This window comes from Lepus europaeus, chromosome 14 (assembly GCF_033115175.1).
Source record: "Lepus europaeus isolate LE1 chromosome 14, mLepTim1.pri, whole genome shotgun sequence".
Taxonomy (NCBI): domain Eukaryota; kingdom Metazoa; phylum Chordata; class Mammalia; order Lagomorpha; family Leporidae; genus Lepus; species Lepus europaeus.
In genome coordinates, this window is record NC_084840.1 from 69217153 (window position 1) to 69236478 (window position 19326).

Sequence of the window (19326 nt, forward strand, 5' to 3'; positions counted from 1 at the left end):
AATGAAAAATAAAAGCTAAGAAAAAAGAAAACAAAATCTATAAAGCAGCAAAGTAAGAAAACTGATTATCAACTTGAAGGACAGGTGGAGTGGGGTGGGGGAGTTGGTAGTGAAGAGACTAGGTACAAATCTGCTCCTGACCATCACAGTGGGAAGGCAGGAGAAGCCTCAGAATCCCCACCAACATTCCGAATCTGGAGAAATGAAAACCACACAGACATCCTTATCTTCTTCCTTCCTTTGGTTAAGGAGCAGAAACAGCAGCTGGAAGAAATGAATGAAAGAGAGGTGAGGCAGGAGGGTTAAGCTTCTCCCTCAGTACTGAAGATTATAGGACTACAATGAAGTAGGAACTGGACCTTGGTCAGGATCTGAGAACCCTCTGTTGCCAAAACTCTCAAGAAGAAAGGGGGGCCAGCGCTGTGGCGTAGCGGGTAAAGCTGCTGCCTGCAATGCTGGCATCCCATTTGGGTGCCAGTTCTAGTCCCAGCTGCTCCACTTCCAATGCAGCTCTCTGCTATGGCCTGGGAAAGCAGCAGAAGATGGCCCAAGCCCTTGGGCGTTCCTTGCCCAGCCGGCTATGGTGGCCTTTTGGAGAGTGAACCAGTGGATGGAAAATCTCTCTGCCTCTGCTTCTGCCTCTCTGTAACTCGCCTTTCAAATACATAAATCTTTAAAAAAGAAAAAGAAGGACGCAGCAGAGCCCCAGCAGCATTACTGCACTTAGCTGATCTCATCTTCCACCATTCCCTCCAGCTAAAGAAAACAGGCTAGAACCTACTTGAGATCAACGGAAAGAGAATCGAGAAACGACCCACACTGGGCAGAGCTGCCTAAGTGTGAGAAAGACAAAAATATGAAGTATGTAAACATAGAGAAAAAAAATAAAGTAACATAAAATGCATAATTTTATTACATGAAATAGTTGTGAAAAATGTCATCCTTTTCTTTGTTTTCTTCCTCTGGGGTTCCTGAGTTGCAGCCACAAAACATAAAATATTTACCACCTGGATCTTTACAGAAAAATGGTCCCTGACAAGATTCAATATTGACCAGATGTCAATTCTCTGAGATTGACCTATAAATTCAGAGCAATACAAATCATTATCCCAGCATGTTTTCTTATAGAAATTGACAGACTGATTCTAAAATTTGTATGGAAATATGAAAGACCGAAGAGTAAAAATTATTTCAACAAAGAACAAAATGGGAGGACTTTTATAAACTGAATGAAGAACTTCCTCTGGAGCTCCAGGAATCAAAACTGTGGTTCTGATCAAACAAAGGAACTCACAGACCAACAGCACAGAAGAGAGAAGAGAGAAACAGACCCAGGCTTATAAGGCTAACCATCTTCAACAACAAAGGCAAGGTAAGTGAGGAATTCTTTTCAACAAATGGTGTTGGACCAACAGGATACCAACACAGAATAAAGAAACGAACCTTGACCCTTTACCTCATACTATAAAAAAAGAACCTGGAATAGATTACGGACTGAAACGTAAAACTATAAAGCCAAAACCATAACAGGAAAAAAGCATCACAACCTTAAAATGCACAAAAATTTCTTAGGAGGAAATAACTGTTAGCCACAAAAGGAAAGACAGATAAGTTGAACTTTATCAAGATTAAAAACTCTTGTTTTTGGCTGGCGCAACGGCTCACTTGGCTAATCCTCCGACTGCAGTGCCGGTACCCCGGGTTCTAGTCCCGGTTGGGGCACTAGATTCTGTCCCGGTTGTCCCTCTTCCAGTCCAGCTCTCTGCTGTGGCCCGGGAAGGCAGTGGAGGATGGCCCAAGTGCTTGGGCCCTGCTCCCGCATGGGAGACCAGGAGGAAGCACCTTGCTACTGGCTTCGGATCAGCGCAGCGCACCAGCCGTAGCAGCCACTTGGGGAGTGAACCAATGGAAGGAAGACCCTTCTCTGTCTACTCTGCCTGTCAAAAAAAAAAAAAAAAGAAAAAAAAAAAAAAAAACTCTTGTTCTTCAAAGGCATTGGTGGGGCTGGTACTGTGCCATAGTGCGCTAAGCTGTGCCTGCGGCACCTTCGTGCCAGAGGCACCGGTTCTAGTCCCGACTGCTCCACTTCCGATCCAGCTCTCTGATATAGGCTGGGAAAACAGTAGAAGACGGCCCAAGGGCTTGGGCCCCTGCGCCCACGTGGTTGACTCAGAGGAGGCTCCTGGCTTCCGATCAGCCCAGCTCCAGCCATTGCGGCCATTTGGGGAGTGAACCAGCAGATGGAAGACCTCTTTCTCTGTCTCTCTCCCTCTCTGTCTGTAACTCTACCTCTCAAATAAATATTTCTCAAAAAAAAGGCATTGGTAAGAAGCAGAAAAGAAATGACCTAATGAAAGATCTCTGCGAGTGAGATCCCAGCGCAAAGAACGGGCTATCAAAGAAGGAGGTACCTTTCTCTGAAGGGAGGAGAAAACTTCCACTTTGATTATAATCTTGTCTAAATAAGGTCGGAGTTTGTGAACTTTAGAGGCTTCCACAGCCTTGGCAGTTCATGACAAAAGCCTCGGGTTGGCCGGCGCTGCGGCTCAATAGGCTAATCCTCCGCCTGCAGCGCCGGCACACTGGGTTCTCGTCCCAGTTGGGGCGCCGGATTCTGTGCCGGTTGCCCCTCTTCCAGTCCAGCTCTCTGCTGTGGCCTGGGAGTGCAGTGGAGGATGGCCCAAGTGCTTGGGCCCTGCACCCCCTTGGGAGACCAGGAGAAGCACCTGGCTCCTGGCTTCGGATCAGCGTGGTGCGCTGGCCGCAGCGCACTGGCTGCGGCGGCCATTGGAGGGTGAACCAATGGCAAAAGGAAGACCTTTCTCTTTGTCTCTTTCTCTCACTGTCCATTCTGCCTGCCAAAAAAAAAAAGCCTCGGGGGTTACTGACGTCATAAATAAGAGTGTCAATTGTTAACAACAAGAGTCACTGTATACTTGCTCCCCATGTAGGATCTCTGTCCTTAATGTGTTGTACTACGCGAATTAATGATAAAACTACTCCTCAAACAGTACTTTATACTTTGTGTATCTCTGTGGGTGCAAACTGTTGAAATCTTTACTTAGTATATACCAAGTTGATCTTCTATATATTAATATAATTGAAAATGAATCTTGATGAAGAATGGGATGGGAGAGTGAATGGGAGATGGGATGGTTGCGGGTGAGAGGGAGGTTAAGGGGGGGAAAAACGCTATAATCCAAAAGTTATACTTTCGAAATTTATACTTCTTAAATAAAAGTTTAAAAAAAAAAAAGGACACACACAGCAAGGCTGAACAGAACACAGCAAGGCTGAACAGAACAAAACAAAAGGATGCAGTGCAACCGAACTGTACCACCTGGCAACGAGGAGCCACCAATGGGCAACGAGTGAAGAGGTGACAATTGCCCAGAAAATTGAACACCCACTTATCAGTCAATCCAGCCACTCTACTCCTGGGTACTCACCCAGCAGAGATTAAACACCAGACCTCTACAAAGACTTGTAGGTGAAAGCTTATAGCAACCGTGTTCTGTTTTCAAAATTTGGAAACAACCAGAAGTCCAATAAGTGAGTGAACGAATAAACCGTGATATATTCATAGTGCAGAACACTACTCAGAAATAAACAGGAATGAGCTGCTGACATCCCAATGGTATGGATGAATCTCAAAAAGATTACAATGAAGTCAGGCATAAAGCATAATACTCTATGATCCCACTAGATCATGGCAACTCTAGAAAAGACAAAACAAATTACAGTAACAAAAGGTAGATCAGTGTTTGCTGGGGACCAGGGCTTGGGTGAGAAAAGTTACAGGGTAACAGACATGCTTCTATATCAGCTTGGCAGGAGCTACTTGGGTATGTATGTTTTTGTCAGAACTTCGAAACCCACACTTTATAATCGAGCACAGGGGGTAGCACCGAGTCACAGCAGGTTAAGCCGGGATGTCGGAATCTCGGAGCACTGGTTCAAGTCCCGGCTGCTCTGCTCCTGATCCAGCTCCCTGCTAATGCGCCTGGGAAGGCAGTGGAAGACGAGCCAAGTCCTTGGGCCCCTGGCACAGACATGGGAGACCTAGATGGAGTTCCTGGCCCCCAGCTTCCGCTTGGCACAGCCTCAGCTGTTGATGCCATTTAGGGAATGAACAGGGAATGGAAGCTTGCTCTGCCATTCTGGCTTTTGAATAAATAAATCTTTTCTGAAGAATGAGTGTAGGGGTGGGCATCTGACACAGACGTTTAGGATGCCCACATCCCATATCAGAGGGCCTGGGTGAGAGACCAGTTGCTTCCTGCTGATGTGCACCCTGGGAGGCAACAGTAATGGCTCAAGTGCTGAGTCCCTGTCTCCCACTTGGGAGTCCCTGTCTCCTGGCTTCAGTCTGGCCCAGTCCTGGCTTTTGCAGGCATTTGGAGAGTGAACCAGAGGATGGAAAGTCTGTCAGTCTCTCTATCCCTTTGCACTTCAAATAAATAATTAAGAAAAAAATTAGTATATGGGGCCAGTGCTATGGCGTAGTAAGCTAAGCCTCTACCTGCAGCACCGGCATCCCATGTGGGCGCCAGTTTGAGTCCCGGCTGCCCCTCTTCCGATCCAGCTCTCTGCTGTGGCCTAAGGAAGCAGTAGAAGACAGACCAAGTCCTTGGGCCCCTGTACCCATGTGGGAGACCCGGAAGCAGTTCCTGGCTCCTGGCTTCAGATCAGCTGAGCTCCAGCCATTGCACCCATTTGGGAAGTGAACCAGCAGATAGAAGACCTTTCTGTCTGTCTCTCCCTCTCTCTGTCTGTAACTCTATGTCTCAAATAAGTAAATAAAATCTTGTTTTAAAAAAACAAAAATAAGTATAGGGGCCAGTGCTGTGGCATAGTGGGTAAAAGCCCCCACCTGCAGTGCCGACATCCCATATGGGTGCCAGTTCAAGTCCTGTCTGCTCCACTTCCAATCCAGCTCTCTGTTATGGCCTGGCAAAGCAGAAGATGGCCCAAGTCCTTGGGCCCCTACACACATATGGGAAACCCAAAAAAAACTCCTGGCTCCTGGCTTCAGATCAGTTCAGCTCCAACCGATGTGACCAGTTAGGGAGTGAACCAATGGATGGAAGACCTTTCTCTCTGTGTCTCTTCCTCCTCTCTCTGTCTGTAACTCTGCCTCTCAAATAAATACATAAACCTTAAAAAAATGAGTATAGTTTACTGTGTATATATTGTAATACTAACGTAAAGTTGATACTTCTTCAATTATTATTTAATTTATTTGAAAGGCTGAGAAAGAGATCAAAAGGCAGATAGATCTATCCACTGGTTCATTCCTCAAATGCCAGGAACAGCTGTGGCTGAATCAGGTCAAAGCCTAGAGCCCAGTACTCAATCTGCTTCTTCCATGTGGGTGACGAGGACCCAAATATTTGAGCCAGAAACTGCTCCCTCCCAGGGTGTATATTAACAGGAAGCTGGAATCCAGGTGTTCAGATAAAGAACTCAGGCTGGGATTTCAGTATTCCAAGCAAAATCTTTTTTTTTTTTTAAGATTTATTTATTTGTTTGAAAGGCAGAGGCGGGGGGGGGGGGGAGGTCGGTCTTCCATCCACTGGTTCACTCCCCAGATGGTCGCAACGGCCAGAGCTGGGCCAATCTGAAGCCAGGAGCCAGGGTCTTCTTTCAGGTCTCCCACATGGGCGCAGGGGCCATCTTCTACTGCTTTCCCAGGCCATAGCAGAGAGCTAGACCAGAAGCAGAGCAGCCGGGACTTGAACTGACTTCCACATGGAATGCCGGCACTGCAGGCGGTGGCTTTACCCACTACGCAACAGTGCTGGCCCCCAAGCAACATCTTCACCAAACACCTACTCCTGACTGTCTTTTTAAATGGGGGCAGGGGAATTTCTAAGATGTTAAAATTACAAAGTAGGAATATGGGTAATTGTTCTTTTTATCTTTGCCCTGTTTGTTAAAACTTATCTCTCCCTCACCATCCAAAAAAATTTAAACCAAGTGCAGTAATAAAAGTACATTAATCATCTGATCATTTTACCCTTCAAAAAGAAAATACATTTGAGTTTTCCTCAGATTAGGGACCTAACATATCCTATTTCCTAATATAATTTTTTCAAGAGCTCTTTCATGCATTTCAGTAGTTTTGGAATTTCTCAAACAGCTTTCACCTAAATTATGTAACTCTCATTAACAACCTTGAAATACAGGCAGATCATATTTTATCCTTGTTAAATGAACTTAGCATTTCTACAAAATTATATGTAAAAGTATCACTAAATTCTAATAACTTTTAAATACAGTAAATCTCCAAGGTTCTAAAAATTTGGTTATAGGATATTTAAATTAATACATGTTAAAAGGCAAATTGAGAAATATTTGTAATACATATGCCAAAATTACTTTTATTTATTTAAAAACTGTCCTAAATTAGTAAGAAACAACAAATAACTCCCAAGAAAGGGTAAAGACCATTCTGAAAATTAAAAAAAGAAAAAAAAGGGGAGCCAGTGCTGTGGCATAGCAGGTAAAGCTGCCACCTGCAGTGTCGGCCAAGGTTCGGGTCCCAGCCATTCCACTTCTGATCCAGCTCTCTGCTATGGCCTGGGAAAGCAGCAGAGGATGGCCCAGGTCCTTGGGCCCTTGCAACCATGTGGGAGACACAGAGTTAGCTCCTGCCTCCTGGCTTTGGATCAGTCCAGCTCTGGCCATTGTAGCTATTTGGGGAATGAACCAGCGGTTGGAAGACCTCTCTCTTTCCCTCTCTGTAAATCTGCTTTTCAAATAAATAAATCATTTTTTTAAAAAAAGAAAGAAAAAAAAAAAAACAGGAACAGTGTTAAGTGTTTTTTCCCACTAATAAACAAAAAGAAATACAAAGAACAAGATAACCATTTTTAACTCATATTGGGGGTGCTGTAGTCACTGGTTAAGTTACTGTCTGCAGTGCTGCAGCCCATATGACCACTAATGCAAGTACTGGTTGCTCTACTTCCAACCCATTTCCCTGCTAATGCACCTGGGAAAGCAGCGGAAGATGGCCCAAGTACTTGGACCCCTGCCACCATATGGAGACGCAGTTGTGGAGCTCCTGGCTCCTGGCTTCAGCCTGGCCCAGCCCTGGCTGTTGTGGCCAACTGGGGAGTGAACCAGAGGACAAAAGATCTCTGTCTCTGTCTTTTTCTCTCTCTGTGTAACTCTGTGTTCCAAATAAATAAATAAATCTTTTTAAAGCAACTCATATTAAAAAGAATAACAAAGGCCAGTGTCATGGCACAGTGGGTTAAGCTTTCACTTGAGCCACACCAGCATCCTATACCAGAGGGCCAGTTCATATTCCAGATCCTCCACTTCAGATTCAGTCCCCCGCTGATGCTCCTGGGAAGCAGCGAATGATGGTTTAAGTACTTGAGTTCCTGTCACCCACGTGAGAAACTCAAAGACAGTTGTTGGCTCCTGCCTTCGGCCCAGCTAAGCCTTGGCTGTTTCAGCTATCCGGGGAGTGAACCAGCAGGTGGAAGAGCTCTCTCTCTCTTTCCCTCCCTGTCACTCTTCCTTTTAAATAAAACACAAATAAATCTTTAAAAGAATAACAATGCACAATATATTTCAGCATATTTATTATTTTAACTAAGTTTCCCAAATTTTAATTATGCAAGACCTTAGAAAAATAGTGGAAAGGTTTATTTAATATTATGGTTACGTACCTGACAACATACTAAGAAAATGAACAGAGTTATAGCAGTCCATAGTACCTTTTCTCTAAACTGGATCTGTACAACAAAATATAAAGATGATCAATCAAAATCAAGAAATAGCTAAGTCAAAGTCAAACTCCACATTAAAGCACAACAACATTCCCCAACATGACATGTACCTATTAGTTATTTAAAATGTCCCTTTTACCCTAGTCAGTAACAGTTAAAACAAATAGCTAAACTTCTTGAACATAAGTTTCATTACTTTTCAAAAAATTAAAAATTTCAATACAGGCAGTCCTTATGTGCTGTGTTAAATGAAAACTGAAAAAGATACAAATCAAAACACAGATCCAGCAGGCGCTGTGGCTCAACAGGCTAATCCTCCACCTTGCGGCGCTGGCACACCGGGTTCTGTCCCGGTTGCCCCACTTCCAGGCCAGCTCTCTGCTGTGGCCCGGGAAGGCAGTGGAGAATGGCCCAAGTGCATAGGAGACCAGGAGAAGCACCTGGCTCCTGCCTTCGGATCAGTGCGGCACGCCAGCCGCGGCAGCCATTGGAGGGTAAACCAACAGCAAAGGAAGACCTTTCTCTCTGTCTTTCTCTCTCTCACCGTCCACTCTGCCTGTCAAAAAAAACAAAAACACAGATCCAATATGCACCTTTTGCAGTTTAACACTGAACCATGCAAATCAAGGACTGCCTATAATTTATTATACAAATCTTTAATAGACTACAAAAAGCCAGAGATTCTTGGGGTGCCTTAAACGTTACTAGAATAAATATATTTATCATCTCAAAGCAATAATAAGAAATATACCTCTATAATAGAAGTGTAACCTACCTCTTTCTATGTTCCTATTCAAGCTAGTTTCAGGAGAAATTGAAAGTATAGGAGAGGAATGTCTGAAAACTGGCAAGTTTGGGATTAATAATAATTCTGGAATTTAAATACCTCAGCTCCAAAATTATACAATGATAGATTTGATCCAATCACAAGTTCTTTGGAAAGCACTCCTGCCATTTTTCTTTCCAATGAATGAATCAAGAGATGGAAGGTACACACTTGCACAATTGCAATTCCTTTACATAAGACAGTTGTACTCATCAACACCCACCCAGTAGCTGGGGCCCAGCAGGTTCCACCATTAGGAAGCACAATACCTACCCTATCCTGTAGAAATTAGAAAGGATCAAGATAGCTAGGTAACTACTGTACCTTACCCAACATGCAGGCCAAAGAAACACTTGATTGGGAAAGGCAACAGTTTAAAGAACAGTCATTTGTGAAAACATGATAACCTACCTAGACGTAGTTTTCATTCACTTTGTGCCTCTTATTCGGAGGATGAACAGGTTAATACCTTTCCAATTACAACCAGAAAAGGCATGGAAAGCAAACCCATCTTGCTAGTTTAGCAGGATAAGCCACTCAAGCTACCTTCCAGATTACTAAAACATTATACTTACTTTCCTCTCAGGTTTCTGAATTTCGGGTAGAACGGCACAGAAAGGTTTGATAACTTCTAAAAATTTGACTGTTTAAAAAAAAAAAAAAAGAATAAATGTCCCCATTACAAAGTTTAATAAAAGATAAATTATCTGTTTACGGAATCAAATACAAATGTTCTCTAAACTTTCAAGGAATGATCTGATGTCCATCTCCTCCCACCCCAAACCCAAATTAAATAATCGTAACGCTCTCCATTTCAAATGAATACATAAGAGAAGGAAAAATGTAAAGGCCAAAAGAACCCAAACAGTTTGAGGACTACTCAGTCCGCTTGTGTCCAGATACACAACAAGGGCTGTTCACAGGGCACCACTGCATCGAGCACGCACAGATGTGGTCTGCTACGCCACCTCAAGACGGTGCGTTAGAGAAGCAGCAGAGATGGACTGCTGGAGCTGACTCAGACAACCGAAAGCTGCCCAAATACCTAAGCGAGAAATCACCTCCCACAGTTTCTACAGCATACAGCCTCTAATTCATTTCCTGAAGCCACATGTTGCTGCATGGTCACTCGCACGTAAAGACATCCAAGTACTTGCTTACGTCCAAGAGCCAACCCGAGAATGGCAATCACATTTCATTAGTAAGTGGTGTTTTTCCAGAGTGCTCTCTCTAGATACAGAAGTCAGATTAAGCAAGGGTCTTTGAGGACAGCCACTGCCTTCTGGCCTGGCTTCCGGTAAATTCAGCCACAGAACGGGAGGGAGAGGGTGACAAGCTCTCATGCTTCCACCTTTTGCCAGTCAAAAATGCACATTAACAGCAGCAGCCATTAGTTAGCATCTTCCTCCCCTCAAGACACTGGATTGGGGATACGGACACCCAGGAACGGCTGTAAAGCTGATGTGACTAATCACACTTGCGTGGGTTAGCCCAAAGTTGACAACAGTGTCTGTTAAAAAAAAAAAAAAAAAAAAAAAAAAACACTCCCCAAATGATGGCATTCAGCTGATGTCTGGTAGAATTCAGGAACGGGCATGAGCAGGTGTTTAACCCAGCACCACACTCTGGAATATTAGGGAAGTCTACCTGAATCGTGAACAAGCTCCAATCACACCAGAAAACTCCCCAGAGCCTCCTCATACCTTTTCCCTCGCACTTCAGTCCAAGCCCATCTCCCAGATTTCTGGGCCTTTTCTCCTCATCATTTATATGAGGGTATCTGTGCCCAAGCAATGCTCCTCCTTACAGACCAACCGTCTATCTTCCTGCTGTAGGACGTTCACCATGATACCGTGAAAACAAGGCCAGGGGTCTCCTCTACCTTCTTTCCAGTGTTCCCCAAATGTCCACTCGGTGGCCAAAGGGTGCCCCGACTGGGCATGCGGTTTGTCCGTTCACCACCAAACATCTGAACGGCCATGTGGATCTGTGTGGGGCTCTCAAAAGGATACCGGGAATACGAGGCCTTGCCAGCAAGGCTCACACAACCTCACCGTGTTGTCAGGACCCCTGGAACGGGTATCCTTTCTCCCCCTAAGGCTCGCGCTTTGCAAACCTGAAACGAGTTAGGGAGCGCTATTCATCACAACTAAGATGCCAAGCAAGGGCGATTCGAGAAGAGCAATTTAAGCTGCCCAAGCTCCTGAAACATCAAAAGTGGTCCAGCTTCAGTCCAGCGCCGTAAACTCCCCGCCCCCAAAACCAATGGCCGCCCCGCGCCATCCTCGCTCCTCGCCACTATCAGGGGCAAACCCGGGGCCTCCGAGTCCCGGTCCCCGCGGCGGACCCGGGCAAGGCCTCGCACGACCGGAGGAGCCCCGGGAGAGGCCCCCCGGCCCGCGCCCTCCGCAGCGGCCCGCGCATCCCGCGCCCGCAGGCTGCACGATCCGCGGCCAGGTCGGGGGGCTCCGGCCACCCCGCTCAAGTGAGGCCTGCGTCCGCCCCCCACCCACATCCCCGCCCAGCCAGAGCCGCTCTCCGGCCACCGGTACTCACTGCCCATGGCGGCGGCTGCGGAGGCCTGGCGGGGCACAGCGGCCTCGGCGATGTCTTCGCTGCGCTCCCGCGGCTCGGGCCTCGGCGCCGGCTCCCGACACGCTCCGGCCGGTCCGGCGCAGGCTCCGCCCCGCGCCACGTGACCCTCGCGCACGCCCCGCCCGGCCCCGCCCCCGAGCCGGGCCCGGGCGGTTGGCCGACGTCCGCCGCGTTGCCATGGTCCCCGCCGGCCCTGCGGCGGGGAGGGGCCGACCCGCGCCTGGGGGCGTGTCTTGCCCAGGCTGCTGGCTGGGCTGTGCCTTCCAGTCCTGCATAGGGTTGCCTGCCCGCCGCGCCGGACCGAGTCTTCCCGAGCGTCCCCCGGGCCAGGCGGTGATTGGAGGGGGTCCAGGGTTTAGTGCCCGAGAGCTGACGCGGAGGCGCCAGGGGCCGGCGGGGTGGAACCAACCTTTTTAGTTTGCTCCGCCTTGTAGCGTCTTGGAAGTTTGGAGAAATCTGTGACACACGGTGTGCCATAGCTTATAAACTCCTCTGCCTTCCGCTTATGCTCCTCCGGCGTCTCCGGGACACCCAGGTGGGCTCCTTGCCTGCTGTTTGGCGGTTTCGTCGTGGTTCCTCTCGGTTTCTGGCTGTGTGGACAGCGTGCTCGAAGAGGGGAGGGCCAGTACCAGTAAACGATTGGCCTTGCTTTTTTTTTCCTTTAATATTTATTTATTTATTTATTTGAAAGAGTTGCAGAGAGAGAGAAAGAGAGAGGGAGAGGTCTTCCATCTGCTGGTTCACTCCCCCAAATGGCCGCAATGGGGAAGCTGGGCCAGATGGAAGCCAGGAGCTTCCTCCAGGTCTCCCACGTGGGTGCAGGGGCCCAAGGACTTGGGCCATCTTCTACTGCTTTCCCAGGCCATAGCAGAGAGCTGGATTAGAAGTGGAGCAGCTGGGACTTGAACCAGTGCCCACATAGGATGCCAGCACCACAGGCGGCTTTACCCACTACGCCACAGAGCTGGCTTCCTTCTTGCAGTTTTAAACCATTGAAGTCTTCTGCCCTAATGCCTGGCGAAACAAGATATTCCAGAGGTAATGAATGAGCTGTGTGTTTGGGAGAGGGCATTTCAGGCCATGCTCGTAGGTGTCTCCATTCTGCCTTTCTCAGCTGGGGGTTGGGGGGAGAAGATGGATTCTCTGTGTGGCCCAGGCTTCCTCTTAGCATGGTAGCCGCGATCCAAGGGATACAGCATCTCTTACCGCACTGCTAGAGGTGGCTACAAAGACCACCTCGATTTCCAAGAGGGAGAAAAGACCCTGCCCCTAGGTGAGAGTGTGGCAAGGTTCTGGAAGAGCATGTGGGACTCAAAATATTGCTGTGGCCATTTTTGGAAAAGCCACTCTTCACGGTCTTAACCTCCCATCGTTTGAACTCATCCTTGCCTCTGTATTAATCATTTTCATATTTGTCTAATCTCTGCCACACAGTGACATTCCAGATGGGATGGAGTGTCTTACTTAAGTAGTATATCATCTAAAGCAGCCTGCAAATATAACCTATAGTAACCTTAAATATAGTTTTTAAAATTATTTATTTATTTATTTGGAAGGCAGAGTGACAGAGATCATCCATCCATTGGTTCACTCAAATGTCAGCAAACATCAAGCCTGGGTCTCTCACATGGGTGGCAGGAGCTAAGTACTTGGGCCATCATCCCCTGCCTTCTCCAGCATGTTGGCAGGGAGCTGGGTTGGAAATGGAGCAGCCGGGACTCGAACCTGCACTCCAATATGGGATGCTGGCCATAGTGGCCTGCTCCTGGGATTGTGAGCTAGCCTCATGGATACAGTATCTTTTCAATGAAGGTACACTCATTCGAAAATCTGACAAGAGGTGAAGAATAGCCTGTACCTACCTCGGCTGTCTCTTTCTGGGGTAGCTCCATGTTTCAAGTAAGAGTGTAGGAATAAACTTTGACACTCTGGGTAAGTTGTGTGAACTCCCCTTCTACCATTCTTCAGTCTTTCTGACCCTAAGCTACTTAAGACTTTCCCTTGTCTAACCACAGTATGCCACCTAATCTGTGTCTGTCAGGAATTTCACTCTAGTTTGACCTCATACTGTTTTAGCAAGAACTTTACTGTTGTTAACAAGAACCTCTCTCTGAAGTGTAATATGTTTGGCCTTCTCAAACAGATCGTTCATCCCTTAAGAATATCCAGCAATTCATTTGGTCTTTTACTTCCATGTATTTCCAAGGTCCAGAACAAGACCATATAAATTGCATAGGTATTCATCAAAATATTGGTGGATGAAACAGCACTCAACTCTTCTTTTTTTTTTTTTTTTAAGATTTATTAATTTACTTGAAAGGCAGAGTTACAGAGAAAAAGAGAGATCTTGCATCCCCTGGTTCACTCTCCAAATGGGTGCAGATGGGCAGCAGAGACCCAGGCACTTGGGTCATGTCATCTTCAGCTGCTTTCCCAAGCACTTTAGCAGGGAGTTGGATCTGGAATGGAGCAGCTGGGACTGGGATGGGCACTCATATGGGATGCCAGCCACAGAGGCAGGGGCTTAACTGGCTGTCCCATGATGCCAGCCCCTACACACCACTCTACTCTTTAAGGATCTTTTCCTGATGTTCTTCATTTACAGCTGGTTCTCCATATGAATCAGGAAGACATAGGGAAATAAGAGAATAGTAATATAAAGGTTTTCTAAAATTAACTGATTTGTGTCATGGGCAGCAGGAAAATCAGTCTGCTTTAGCTTGTACGTGATCATAATTAAAACATGGCAATGAATTACTATATCCACAGAGTAACATAAGAGCTGTTGAAGATTAAACATCTTGTCCAAATTTCCCTCAAAGCATGATCATTTTAGCCTGAATTCTACGAGAAGCTGAAGATGGAAGGCCAAATATCCAAGAACATCCAAGAGAATGTAGGTGAAGTGTATGGTAGCTCCAGACTCAGAAATCGGTGACTTCCTAATCAGTGGCTTCCTTCCTGTGAAACCCCTTACTGCCTCATTTTGGTGAAAAGAGATGCTCTTTCCAGTGTTAGTCAAGAAATTAAAACAACAACAACAAACTTCAAAAGCAATAGGCTAAAGACGCCTGTGCTTCAGAATACTTTTCCCAAATAGTGTATGTACAGAAACCTGAGCAAAATGGTTCTTACAGTGTGAAAGATCTTAGTTACTTTTCTTCCATGGTTGCTAATATTTCTACTCATAGAATACCCAATAAGCTATTTTCTTCATTAGGCATGAAACTAGAATAAAGAGGATATAGATAATAGATATAAATGGGATACAGATATCACATTACTAAATTTCTAGGAGGAATAAAGTAAAAAAATGCGTATTTGTTTTGGAAATCTTCAAATAGTCCTTTCCTGCAAAGTAATTCAGATTGAAAACAGGATGGTTAAGATGACAGAAGACATAGTTCATGGCTCAGGTTTGAGAAGACCTGTAGATAGACTCGTGAGGTATAAAGTTAAGGAGGGATCTGGAAAGATCTACACTGAAAAACAGTCTGCCAGCTCACTTTGTGCCTAGACATTCGAGATTTAATTCAAGAAACCAAGAGATCTGAAGACATTGTGCTTTAATTTTTTCCTAATTAAATATGCATCATTGATAACCATTCCCATTAAACAGACTTTGGTAATTTTACCAACTTACATACTTGAGTGGCGCTAAGTTACCTGATTTATAAGGCTTGACAGAGCAAGAAAGCATTGAGGTATATAAGAAGAAAAGGATTTTGTACACTACAGGAATGTTAAATCAAGACTTTACTGCACACTTTTAGATGTGAATCATGCATCTGCTGCTGTGGACAGAACAAGCTATCATTTGATTCTGAAAGTCATGGTGAGTTGCCTATAAAAATGCAAAGGGCATGGACTCATTCCAGCCCCCAGGATTCCCCTTGCCCTTCTGAGGAAAACAGTGTCAGGACACAAGAATGGGAACTGGTGGCACCTCCACAGCACCAGGTCCAAGGAACTTCTGTGGTTTGCTGTTTAGTTATGCTTCTAGTACAGGCTTTAATTTCAGACTGAGGGAATCAGTTGGTGAGTACATCAGTACCTGGTGTTGGCAAGGTCCCTCTGTCAAAGTGTAAGTGTTCTTTAAACACCCCCGTTAAACATTGTATTGCAGCAGGGCCTTTTGGAGGCAAAACTGATTGAGGAGGACTTAAACCCCCCAGTCAGACATCTAAGTCAGTTAGAAATAGTAAGATTTTACTACCAGAACAACAAGAAGCAAAGACTATGCAAGAAAAAAAAACAAAAACAAAAACAAAAACAAAAAAACCTACAGAGTAATGTCATTGTAGCTGAAATTCCTTAATTTTAAAATACAGTGCTGTAAGATCTTGCACCCAGAAATTCGTATTGAATAGGACCTAGATTGAAGGATAATGGGTAAGACTTGGCAGTACACATATCAGGAACAATCTAGTTTTGCTAGTGTGTGGTGCAATACTTGTGTAGAGTGGCAATGAGGAAGAAATGTTTATTTTAGGTGAACCTGGATAAGTCAGTGCCCTTATCTGTACAATAATTTGATAGCTGAAGTTACTGCACAGAGTGTTTGTGAGAACTCATGGATAGTACTTCTAGTGCATTGTGATCAATCACACTGTTAGCTAATATCATTAGTTTCTCTAGTCTGTGCTTTTGAGTTTTTTAATCTAAAAAAAATTGCCTAACTCAATTTTTGGATATTTTCCAAATGCTTTTCTCTAGTTGTTTCATAATGTCAGCTCTGACATTTGTATCTTTGATCCACTTTGGGTTGTGTTCTCTATAGGGTATAAGATAAAGGTCTTGTTTCAAACTTCTGCATGTGAAATCCCATTTTCCCAATACCATCTATTCAAGAGTCTCTTGTTTCTCCAGGAAGTGTTTTTCAATCTTTGTCAAAGGTAAGTAATTTGTAGATGTATATTATTTCATTCTGAGAATTCCATTCTGTTGCATATGCCATTGTTTTTGTTCTAATATACTACATGTATTGATTTGCATTTGTTGAGTCATCTCTAAATCCCTATAGTAAATTTCAGTTTGTCAGAATGAATGTTGGTTTTTTTCTTGATATTTTGTTGAATTTATTTGCTAGTATTTTGTTCAAGATTGTTTGCAATATGTTCATAGGGATATTAACCTACCATTTATTTTTACCTTTTTTTTCCCAATGCACTTGTCTGAGCATAGAATTATAGTAAAATGTGCCTAGTGCCATAAGTTTGAAAGGTTACTTTTTTTCTATTTTTGGAATACTTTGAGAACAAGTGGCCTCATATTAGCTCCTCCTAAAAAGTTTTGGTAAAGGGGTCAGCATTGATGTGTAGTGGGAAAACTGATACCTGAGATGCCAGCATCCCATATGAATGCCAATTAGTGTCCTAGTTGCTCCACTTCTAATCCAGCTCTCTGCTAATGGCTTTTGAAAAGCAGTCTAATATGGCCTAATTATTTGGATCCTTATATCCTTATATCCTTGGATGAAGCTCCTGGTTCCATGCTTCAACCTGGCTCAATTGCAGCCATCTGGGGAGTTAACCAGCAAATGGAAAATCTTTCTTTCCATCTCTCCCTCTCTCTGTAACTCTGCCTTTCAATAAATAATGTTTAAAAAGTAGTTTGGTAGAAATCATTATTGTAGCCATGGAGTCCTCTGCTTAGGCCTCTAGATTCCTAAGCAAATGGGTATGAGTCTAGCAATTTAACTATAGAGGCTGAATTCTACTACATCAATTCTCATTTTTAATATTTATTTATTTATTTATTTATTTGAAAGCCAAAGTTATACACAGAGAGAGAAAGAAAGGCAGAGAGAGAGAGAGTTCTTCCATCCTCTGGTTCACTCTCCAATTGGCCACAATGGCCAGAGCTGTGCTGATTTGAAGCCAGGAGCCAGGAGCTTCTTCTGGTTTCCAATGCAGGTGCAGGGGCCCAAGGACTTGGGCTATCTTCTACTGCTTTCCCAGGCCATAGCAGAGAACTGGATCAGAAGTGGAACAGCTGGGACTAGAACCATTGCTCATATGGGATGCCAGCTCTGCAGGCGGCAGCTTTACCCACCACACCATGGTGCCGGCCCCTATTATATTGATTCTACTTGTTCAAATGGAACGGTGAAGAGAGACAATATATGTACATTTAAAGGGTATTGTGTACAAGTGTGATTTTAAGTATACTAATTCATTGTTATTATATGGACATAACAATTATATAAACATGTGGATGCTGATGAATTATACTCAATTAAGTTCACATTTAAGAAAAGTCTACCATATGTAGAGTTCACAATCACTAATTTAAAAAACAAAAACAAAATAAGCCAGACATAGATGGACAAATATATGATTCCTCTTATATGGGGTATCTGAATAAGCAAACCTAGAAAGTAGAACAGAGGCTATCAGGGTCTGTGGGAGAGGAGAAAGGAGTTATTATTTAATGGGTATAGAGTTTTGTTGGGGATGGCGAGAAAGTTTTAGATACAGAGATCACAGTGATAATAAACACACTGTCAATGTAATTACTAACACACAGAACAAAAAGTGTGATTGTTTTATAATAAATAAGCAAATGCAACATTACATAACCTAGAAAAATTTTTTACAATTCTTACAATTCTTACAATTTTTCTTCCAATAAATGAGTATTTCAAAACTGGCTTATTCAGTTAGATGGAGACTTGTTATAAAAATCAGGCAAACAGCTGTTAAACTGTGGTAACTAGATATCTTAAGATATACGATTCCCAGGGCCGGCACTGAGATGTTGTGGGTAAAGCTGCTGCCTTCGCCACTGGCATACCATTTGAGTACCAGTTTGTGTCCCAACTGCTCTACTTCCAATTGAGCTCCCAGACAATAAGCCTGGGACAGCAGCAGCAGATGGCCCAAGTGCTTGGGTCCCTGCCATCCACATGGGGGACCCAGATGGCAGAGTTTCAGGCTCTGGTGTTTGGCCTGGCCCTGCCCTAGCCATGGTGGTCATTCGGGGAACGAACCACATATGAAAGATCTCCTTTCCCTCTCTTTCTTTATAACCCTGCCTTTCAAATAAATTAATCTTTTTTTTTTTTTTATTTGACAGGTAGAGTTACAGACAGTGAGAGAGAGAGAGAGAGAGAGACAGAGAGAAAGGTCTTCCTTCCACTGGCTCACTCCCCAAATGGCCGCTATGGCCGGAGATACACCAATCCGAAGCCAGGAGCCAGGTGCTTCCTCCCAGTCTCCCATGAGGGTGCAGGGGCCCAATCACCTGAGCCATCCTCCACTGCCCTTCCAGACCACAGCAAGAGCTGTGGAAGAGGGGCAGCCAAGACTGGAACCCAGCACCTATATGGGATGCTGGTGCCAAAGTTGGAGGATTAACCAAGTGAGCCACGGCGCTGGCCCAATAAATTAATCTTTTAAAAATAAATTAATTCCTGCTTTTTTCATCTTCCTAAACGCCTCATCCAGAAATACATATCCATGCACTTCCATATCAGAAAAATGCTTTAAAATTAAAAAAGCGTCTAAGACATGCTATTATAGAAAACAAATTTCAGTAATACTGTCTTCCTAATATAGGTTCTGATTTATTTCAATATAGTTAATAAAGAAAATAGAATTTCAAACCTTCCAATTGTCTGAGTTAGGATTCTAGTTCTGCTATTTTCTGGCTACTGCTTATACTCCTTAAGCTCCAGTTTCCTGAGCTGCAGAACTGCTCTAGATGTTGTTCTATAATGAAATGAGCTAACACACGGGCTGTTCTTAGAAGAGTACCTTCGAAAGTGAGTTATTTCAACAATTACTCAGAAAACACAAAGCTACAATTGCAATGAAAAAGTTAATACTAGTGAACCTATTTTCTGGCTCAGTGGGAAATGAAAACGACAGAGGAGTCAGACCCAGCAGTGTTGGTGTCCAAGCTACTGTTAGCACCGCTTGCAGGGCATTCCATCATACCCGGCCGTGTTTCCAGAAGTCTCCTCAGCCTCCTCAGCCGTCTGCAGACGTAACCTTCTCTAGTCTCCAAACGAACCCATTACAGCCAAAGGTACTGTCCTCTCTGTGTCACTAACAACACTTCCTGCATGTCTGCAGAAGTGCGGGGGAGGAAAAGAGGAGCCCGTGTCTCCTGTTCTGTCCACTGACAGGAAAAGAGCTGGGTTTCTCGCCTCCCAAA

At 44.5% G+C, this 19326-nt stretch overlaps 1 protein-coding gene across 2 annotated transcripts in view; it reads right to left on the reverse strand.

The window, feature by feature from the left end:
- SEC61A2 (SEC61 translocon subunit alpha 2) overlaps window positions 1-11231 on the reverse strand; it is a 38337-nt gene extending 27106 nt beyond the window's left edge. For both annotated transcript variants that reach the window (XR_009867936.1, XM_062210903.1), the window contains exons 1-3: window positions 11128-11231; window positions 9147-9214; window positions 7686-7751 (exon numbers count right to left, since the gene is read on the reverse strand). Coding sequence is in view for 1 of the 2 variants with exons in the window: in XM_062210903.1 (XP_062066887.1) it covers window positions 7686-7751; window positions 9147-9214; window positions 11128-11134 (141 nt within the window). In the remaining variant the exon portion in view is untranslated. The remainder of the gene's footprint in view (window positions 1-7685; window positions 7752-9146; window positions 9215-11127) is intronic.
- Window positions 11232-19326: the final 8095 nt, after the last annotated feature.